The sequence below is a fragment of the Heptranchias perlo genome, chromosome 7 (assembly GCF_035084215.1).
Source record: "Heptranchias perlo isolate sHepPer1 chromosome 7, sHepPer1.hap1, whole genome shotgun sequence".
NCBI lineage: Eukaryota > Metazoa > Chordata > Chondrichthyes > Hexanchiformes > Hexanchidae > Heptranchias > Heptranchias perlo.
Genome location: NC_090331.1, coordinates 4,297,111 through 4,306,300, shown reverse-complemented (window position 1 = coordinate 4,306,300; position 9,190 = coordinate 4,297,111). Strand labels below are relative to the sequence as shown.

Genomic DNA, 9,190 nt, shown 5'->3' with positions numbered 1-9,190 from the left:
GTGTTCTGCGTACTCACTGTACATTCCTATGTGTCTTGCGTACTCACCTTACATTCCCGTGTGTTCTGTGTACTCACTGTACATTCCCGTGTGTTCTGTGTACTCACTGTACATTCCTATGCGTCCTGTGTACTCACTGTACATTCCGATGTGTCCTGCGTACTCACTGTACATTCCCATGTGTTCTGTGTTCTCACTGTACATTCCCATGTGTCCTGCGTACTCACTTTACATTCCCGTGTGTTCTGTGTACTCACTGTACATTCCCATGTGTTCTGTGTACTCACTGTACATTCCCATGTGTCCTGTACATTCCTATGTGTTCTGTGTACTCACTGTACATTCCCATGTGTTCTGTGTACTCACTGTACATTCCTATGCATCCTGTGTATTCACTGTACATTCTGATGTGTTCTGCGTACTCACTGTACATTCCCGTGTGTTCTGTGTTCTCACTGTACATTCCCGTGTGTCCTGCGTACTCACTTTACATTCCCGTGTGTTCTGTGTACTCACTGTACATTCCCATGTGTTCTGTGTACTCACTGTACATTCCCATGTGTCCTGTACATTCCTATGTGTTCTGTGTACTCACTGTACATTCCCGTGTGTTCTGTGTTCTCACTGTACATTCCCGTGTGTTCTGTGTACTCACTGTACATTCCCATGTGTTCTGTGTACTCACTGTACATTCCCATGTGTTCTGTGTACTCACTGTACATTCCTATGCGTCCTGTGTATTCACTGTACATTCTGATGTGTTCTGTGTACTCACTGTACATTCCCGTGTGTTCTGTGTACTCACTGTACATTCCCGTGTGTTCTGTGTACTCACTGTACATTCCTGTGTGTTCTGTGTACTCACTGTACATTCCCATGTGTCCTGTGTACTCACTGTACATTCCGGTGTGTCCTGCGTACTCACTGTACATTCCTATGCGTCCTGTGTACTCACTGTACATTCCCATGTGTCCTGCGTACTCACTGTACATTCCTGTGTTCTGTGTACTCACTGTACATTCCTGTGTGTCCTGCGTACTCACTGTACATTCCTGTGTGTCCTGCGTACTCACTGTACATTCCGGTGTGTCTTGCGTACTCACTGTACATTCCCGTGTGTCCTGCGTACTCACTGTACATTCCCGTGTGTCCTGCGTACTCACTGTACATTCCAGTGTGTCCTGCATACTCACTGTACATTCCCGTGTGTTCTGTGTACTCACTGTACATTCCCGTGTATTCTGTGTACTCACTGTACATTCCCGTGTGTCCTGCGTACTCACTGTACATTCCCATGTGTCCTGCGTACCCACTGTACATTCCTGTGAGTTCTGCGTACTCACTGTACATTCCCGTGTATTCTGTGTACTCACTGTACATTCCCGTGTATTCTGTGTACTCATTGTTTATTCCCATGGGCTCCCGTGCAAATTTAAACTATTATTTTTACCTAAAAGAGTGAGCCCCTCAGTATAAAAATGCGGAGAGGGTTATGCAGGAGTCTGGCGGTTTGATTGTAACTGTGTTTTTCTGACCTGGTGTAATAAAAGATCGAGCTCACAACTTCCTGCCCTCGTACAGACTGATCCTTTATTTTTTATGCTACACACCAGTGAGTGGGCGGGACAGGATCAGGCTCGGCCGTGAAGCCCCCACAGTCGAATATCCTGCTGACATTCACTGTCCAGGTTTGCGCAATGTGACAGTTCCCTGTGTGAAATACTGGATGGAGTTTGGTGCAGGGAACTTCAAATCCCCAACCCCAGAACTCAGCTTCATGCACTAGACTCTGCACTTAATATGAGGAACAAAACAGTAAACTCAATTGTAACTCCTCTCCCGCTTTTCCTGCAGGTAGTGACTCGTGCTGGAGCGAGTTACTGATCTGGGGCTCGGGCCACAACAGGGTCCCAGCTTCAATGCCCGATCTGTACTGAGCTTATCTCAGTCAGGTTCTCTCTCGGCTATAGTTGTGCCCTTCGGAAAGTTGCTGCTGACCCAGAGTGAGGTACCAGTGTCCAGCCAGTCACTTTCTGCTGCTGCTGTTCTGTAAATGTGAGCCCAGACAGTGAGAGTCAGCAGGATATTTGACTGTGGGGGGCATCACAGCCCGTCCTCACCCACTGTCCACACTTCCAACTGCATCACTGTATAACAACCAAGAGCAGGAACCGTGACTGGATTTTCCCTCCAGGAACCTGGGGCTTCGAGGCCAGGCAGAGTAAATGGGGAGAAACCGTTTCCAGTGGCAGGAGGGTCGGTAACCAGGGGAAACGGATTTAAGGTGATCGACAAAAGAACCAGAGGGGAGATGAAGAGAAATTTTTTTTACACAGCGAGTTGTTATGATCTGGAATGCGCTGCCTGAAAGGGCGGTGGAAGCAGATTCAATAGTAACTTTCAAAAGGGAGTTGGATAAATACTCGAAGGGGAAAAACATGCAGGGCTATGGAGAAAGAGCAGGGGAGTGGGACTAATTGGATCGCTCTTTCAAAGGGCCGGCACAGGCACGATGGACAGAACGGCCTCCTCCTGAGCTGTAAGATTCTATGCTTCAAACACGCCCCTCCCCCCGCTCAAACTGAGATCGGGTAACTCAGCACAGACCCGGCTTTGAACTTGGAGATTGGTTTGGTTCAGTTATTCAGTGCCTTTACTCACTGGGCCATAGGAACAGGAGGAGGCCATTCAGCCCCTCGAGCCTGTTCCGCCATTCAATAAGACCATGGCTGATCTGTACCCTCACTCCATTTACCCGCCTTGGCTCGATATCCCTTGATACCCTTGTCTAGCAAAAATCTATCATTCTCAGATTTAAAATTATTAATTGAGCATCTAGTGCTTTTTGTGGGAGGGAGTTCCACACTTCTACCACCCTCTGTGTGAAGAAGTGTTTCCTAACTTCTCTCCTGAATGGCCTGACTCTGATTTTAAGGTTATGTCCCCTTGTCCGAGACTCCCCCACCAGCGGAAAAAGTTTCTCTCCATCTACCCAATCAATTCCTTTCAAAATCCTAAAAACTTCAATCAAATCACCCCTTAACTTTCTACACTCCAGGGAACACGAGCCTAGTTTATATAATCTCTCCTCATAATTTATTTGGGTATGGTAGCATAGTGGTTATGTTACTGGACGAATAATCTGGAGTCATGAGTTCAAATCCTGCAGCTGGGGAATTTAAATTTAAATAAAATCTGGAATATAAAAAAAACTAGTATCAGTAATGGTCGCCATGGAAATACCGGATTGTCATAAAAACCCATCTGGTTCACTAATGTCCTTTAGGGAAGGAAACCTGCCGTCCTTACCCGGTCTGGCCTATATGTGACTCCAGACCCACAGCAATGTGGTTGATTCTTAATCACCCTCTGAAATGGCCGAGCAAGACACTCAGTTGTAAAATCTCGCTAAAAAAAGTCGTAAGAATGAAACCGGACGGACCACCCGGCATCGGACACGACAACGGCAAACCAAGCCCAGTCAACCCTGCAAAGTCCTCCTCACTAACATCCAAAATTGGGAGAGGTCCCATAGACTAGTCAAGCAACAGCCTGACAGAGCCATACTCACAGAATCATACCTTTCAGCCAACGTCCCAGACTCTTCCATCACCATCCCTGGGTATGTCCTGTCCCACCGGCAGGACAGACCCACCAGAGGTGGCGGTACAGTGATATACAGTCAGGAGGGAGTGACCCTGGGAGTCCTCAACATGAAATCTCATGGCATCAGGTCAAACATGGGCAAGGAAACCTCCTGCTGATTACCACCTACCGTCCTCCCTCAGCTGATGAATCTGTCCTCCTCCATGTTGAGCGCCACTTGGAGGAATGTACTCTGGATGGGGGACTTCAATGTCCATCACCAAGAGTGGCTCGGTAGCACCACCACTGACCGAGCTGGCTGAGTCCTGAAGGACATAGCTGCCAGACCTGGCCTGTGGCAGGTGTTAAGTGAACCAACAGGAGGGGAAAAACCTACTTGACCTCATCCTCACCAATCTACCTGTCGCAGATGCATCTGTCCACAACAGTATTGGTAGGAGTGACCACCGCACAGTCCTTGTGGAGATGATGTCCCGTCTTCACACTGAGGACACCACCCAACGTGTCGTGTGGCACTACCACCGTGCTAAATGGGATAGATTCAGAACAGATCTAGCAGCTCAAAACTGGGAATCCATGAGGCGCTGTGGGCCATCAGCAGCAGCAGAATTCTATTCCAGCACAATCCGTAACCTCATGGCCCGGCATATTCCTCACTATGGCAATGACCATCTCCAACAAGAGTCCAGCCACCTACCCTTAACATTCAATGGCATGACCATCGCCGAATCCCCCACCATCAACATCCTGGGGGTCACCATTGACCAGAAACTCATGGACCAGCCACATAAATACTGTGGCTACAAGAGCAGGTCAGAGGCTGGGTATTCTGCGGTGAGTGACTCACCTCCTGATTCCGCAAAGCCTTTCCACCATCTATAAGGCACAAGTCAGGAGTGTGATGGAATACTCTCCACTTGCCTGGATGAGTGCAGCTCCAACGACACTCAAGAAGCTCGACACCATCCAGGACAAAGCAGCCCGCTTGATTGGCACCCCATCCACCACCCTAAACATTCACTCCCTTCACCACCGGCGCACTGTGGCTGCAGTGCGTACCATCCACAGGATGCACTTCAGCAACTCACCAAGGCTTCTTCGACAGCACCTCCCAAACCCACGACCTCCACCGCCTAGAAGGACAAGAGCAACAGGTACATGGGAACAACACCACCTGCACGTTCCCCTCCAAGTCACACACCATCCTGACTTGGAAATATATCGCCGTTCCAGGATTTTGACCCAGCGACAATGAAGGAACTCCCTTCCTAACAGCACTGTGGGAGAATCTTCACCACACAGGCTGCAGTGGTTCAAGGCAGCAGCTCACCACCACCTTCTCAAGGGCAATAAATGTTGGCTTTGCCAGCGACGTCCACATCCCATGAACGAATAAAAAAAAACTTGGAGGCCTTCTAACATTCTGGCGAAGCTGCGCTGCACTCCAGCCAAGGCCAATATCTCCTTTAGGGAGCTGCTATGTGTTTATTGCTGTCCTTGATATTGGCCGGGAAAGCAGAGTGTCTGTTTGCAGACAACACAAAATCGTGCAGGGGACGCTCCAAGGAATGCACGTCAGTCTAAGAGACCGACACAGAGTTGGCATGTGAAGTGTTAGACGTGGCTGAATGGGTAGCATGCTCATCTGAGAGTCAGAAGGTCGTGGGTTCAAGGCCCACTCTGGAGACTTCAGCACAAAATCTAGGCTGACACTTCAGTGCACTACTGAGGGAGTGCCACATTGACGTAGGTGCCATCTTTCGGGTGAGACGTTAAACGGAGACCCTGTCTGCCCTCTCGGATGAATGCAAAAGATCCCATGGCACTATTTGAAGAGCCTGGCCAATATTTATCCCTCAATCACATTGCTGTTTGTGGGATCTTGCTGTGCACAAATTGGTTACTGCAATTCCTGCATCACAACAGTGAGTACACTTCAAAGGTACTTAATTGGCTGTAAAATACTTTGGGACATCATGAATATAAACACAAGCTAATCCTGTCTATGAAGGCAAATGGCATTTACCAATGGGAAGTGCTAACTGATCAACTTGCCATGGTGTTAGTGGTTAGATGAGCAGGCCCACAGAAAATCTCCTACGTGAGCATTTTGCGACAGGATAGGTCAGGGTTGGTCTTTCCATCACTGATCTCTCACTTGGGCTGAGCCGGTCTCACTGGGACAGTGACTGGGAGCAGCCGAGTCGGAGGAGAGAATTGCTGACGATTGAGAGATGGACAATCCCTCACCTCCGTTGCCCGTGCTGTGCGAGAGGTCAGACTACTGGTCGCTTCAAGGAGTTTTGTCATCGTGCGCCCCACCGAGAACAAACTGTTGGAGGCGACACTGCAATTCGGCCTTTTATTGTCATCATCCCTCCAGCGGTTTCCAACAGCACAGGCCCTTCGATTAGATACTGTACCTGCCCCTGGGAGTGTGCGATGGTGACAATGGGGTACCTGAAATTAAGTGTTCCATTCCTAGCACTGACTTCCCTCGGTTAGTTCAAAAATCCCCCTCCTCCCACACCCACACCCCCCCAATAACAAGACTGAAACGAAATAACCAGTCAGGCAGCTGCGACATATAAAAGGTTTATTCTTTTCAAAGAGCTACAGTCACCGTCCCTCGTTCAGCTCCGCACTCCTGGGCTGGGCTGACAGAGTCTGATACTGAATCAAGATGTTAATGGTCGTGTAAAGCAACAGCAAAACGTTAGCTGACAGGGAGGGAGGGAGGAAGCGGCTGAGAGAGGGATGGGTTTTCTATTCGTTATTAGAGGGGTCCCCAGGGCACCATGAGGGAGGTAGAAATTAATGCAAGCAAAGTTCAGCTGAGAATCGCTCTCAAATTATGAGGTGAAAGTAATAAATCCTGGATGATCGCACTCGAGGCAGCTTCCAACTGACGCCTCGTTGGAGCTCCGTGGGGGCTCCACAAGCTTTTGACTCTCCTTAATGGCCTGAAGGTTTATTATCGGGCTGAAAAGGTCTTCCCCCTGCGGACAGAATGGGACAATCAGAACACGATAAAGATAATTCGTACCGTCCAGCCCTGCTCTGCCCCTCGCCCCAGCCCTGCCCCTCCTGCCAGCCCTGCGTTAAAAGTAACAGGTCACAGCTACAATACCCAAATACGCAGAGCTAGTTTACGATACAATTTACATCAGAGCAGCTACGGGACAAGTTCTACAGGCCTATCGTACGTGGGTTTTAACAGCGATGTGGTGGGACAGAGTTAATCCAGTTACTCCTTGCCCTCACACCTCTCCAGGTAAATCAAGACTTACAGTGGAACCTCACTAATACAAATCCCACAGGCCCTTATTATAGTCAGTGGGGGGGTTTCAAATCTCCATGAAGGGACTTTTCTCACACACTCCGTTTTTTTGATCTTGCTAGTGGTAAAAATTAAACGTCACAATGTGGCCTGTCTGTTTGGCTCAGTTAGTAGCACTCTCGCCTCTGCTTCAGAAGGTTGAGAGTTCAAACCTCGCTGCAGGACTTAAGTTCGGGGGCGCCGCGCCGTCGGAGGGTCAGCGCCGCGCCGCCGGAGGGTCAGCGCCGCGCCGCCGGAGGGTCAGCGCCGCGCCGCCGGAGGGTCAGCGCCGCGCCGCCGGAGGTGTCATCTTTCGAGTGAGATGTTAAACCGAGGCCCCGTCTGCCCTCTAGGTGCATGTTCTAAGCTGTAATGCGGATAAGATCAAGTGGGCTGATGGGCCTCCTTGATCTGAACCAATATCTGGTTAAAATCCCACTTCTGCCCCCAATTAAGATGATGAGCAGGGCATCACACTGCCTGTTTCGAAGGGGAGGGTAATCACACTAGGAGCACTGAGCACAGTTCTGGTCTCCATATTATATACCAGAGAAGTAGCAAAAAGATTTACTAGGATACGAGAACTGAGAGGTTACACCTATCAGGAAAGACTGAACAGGCTGGGGCTCTTTTCTTTAGAAAAGACAAGACTGAGGGGTGACCTGATAGAGGCCTTCCAAATTACATTGGGGTTCGATAGGGTGGACATAGACAAGATGTTTCCACTTGTTGTGGGGGGGGGCGGTGGGGAGTCCAAAACTAGTAGCATGTCCCAGTTGGGCCGAATGGCCTGTTTCTGTGCTGTACTTTCCATGTAAATTGGAAATCAATCCTGTGCAGAGGCAGAACCCAATCTCCCACCGAGCTCTCCATGGTGTTAACGGTTAGACGGGCAGGCCGTGTCCCTGGGCTGCTGTGCGTGTCTGTCAGCCCCACAGAAAAGCTCCTACGTGAGCATTTTGCGACAGGATAGGTCAGGGTTGGTCTTTCCATCACTGATCTCTCACTTGGGCTGAGCCGGTCTCACTGGGACAGTGAATGGGAGCAGCCGAGTCGGAGGAGAGAATTGCTGACGATTGAGAGATGGACAATCCCTCACCTCCGTTGCCCGTGCTGTGCGAGAGGTCAGACTACTGGTCGCTTCAAGGAGTTTTGTCATCGTGCGCCCCACCGAGAACAAACTGTTGGAGGCGACACTGCAATTCGGCCTTTTATTGTCATCATCCCTCCAGCGGTTTCCAACAGCACAGACAAGGCAACCAGCCCCCCCATCGCCCGGCAACCACCACCCCCCCCGCGCGAGGGAGCAGCATATCCAGTCTCATCGTCTCTCCTCCGCACCACAATCTGGAAGACGCACGGCCCGTCTCGATGTTGCTGTACTGGGCTCGGGCGTCACGGGATCAACCATCGGCTGGGAGCGGAGAGCCTGCGACAGACACTCACCCCTTTAATCCTGGCTGGAGCCGCATGCAACTCCGTTCAACCAGCACTTTCAGTAAGTCGACAATCTCACACTCGCCCCCCCTCCCCGGTCAAACACAACCTAGGGGGTTTGTGTTTAAAAATACAATTTAAACAGTGAACTCCAAACACTGAGCCCTCATCGTCTCCACTCGAGAGTTTTTCACACCTCCTCTCCAGATTTCATACACCTCGGCAGACGGTCCCCCTCGGGCACCTGACCCAAATGGCCCCGTCTTCACAGGTGAGCCCAGCGGGTACCTCTTGGCTATTTGACTGTGGAGGGCAGACCCTGTCCTCATCCAGTGGGCAGATTATTCCACAGCAGTGAGTGGGAATTTATTTTTCTTCCCTGTCGAGCTCAGGGATCCTGAGGTCTCATAGCCTCCAAAAGGTCTGCGCTGGCTGAGTACAGAGCAGGGATCAAACCTGGTACATTCCTGGTCTGAGCCCTGGGCACGGTGTGGTTGAAGGCTACACTGGGCTGTGCCTCCCTGCACTAGGCCCCTGTGGGAGCTGAGCATTTGATTTATAAGACTGGGTCAGAGCAGCTTACAGTGGGAGAACACTGCACTCCGGTGAGCTCCTCTGTGACCCTCGTCACTTGCCCTCCCTGTATCACTCACGCGTGTATCTATCAGAAGGCCTGACACTCCTGGACTGAACTGCACTGTCTGTCCACTCTCTAGGCACTGTAGCTATTGGACTATCGCCAAAGGCACTTTGCTGCATAAAGCCAGAGTAGAGCCTGCCATGGAGACACCTATAAAGGGGAAAGGAACAAACAAGCACCATAACAGG

At 50.3% G+C, this 9,190-nt stretch overlaps 1 protein-coding gene and 2 non-coding genes across 3 annotated transcripts in view; all 3 read right to left on the bottom strand.

Moving 5' to 3' along the window:
- Positions 1-5,875: 5,875 nt before the first annotated feature.
- LOC137324083 (small nucleolar RNA SNORD89) lies at positions 5,876-5,989 on the bottom strand. Its single transcript, XR_010963489.1, has one exon. It is a non-coding gene; the product is annotated as a small nucleolar RNA SNORD89 (small nucleolar RNA).
- Positions 5,990-6,185: 196 nt separating this feature from the next.
- The window catches only part of arpc2 (actin related protein 2/3 complex, subunit 2), a 31,589-nt gene continuing 28,584 nt past the window's right edge, over positions 6,186-9,190 (bottom strand). Inside the window, exon 10 of the mRNA XM_067986954.1 lies at positions 6,186-6,605. Coding sequence (XP_067843055.1) covers positions 6,581-6,605 — 25 coding nt within the window. The 3' untranslated portion in view covers positions 6,186-6,580. The remainder of the gene's footprint in view (positions 6,606-9,190) is intronic.
- Positions 8,044-8,157, bottom strand: LOC137324082 (small nucleolar RNA SNORD89). The gene has a single exon (XR_010963488.1). It is a non-coding gene; the product is annotated as a small nucleolar RNA SNORD89 (small nucleolar RNA).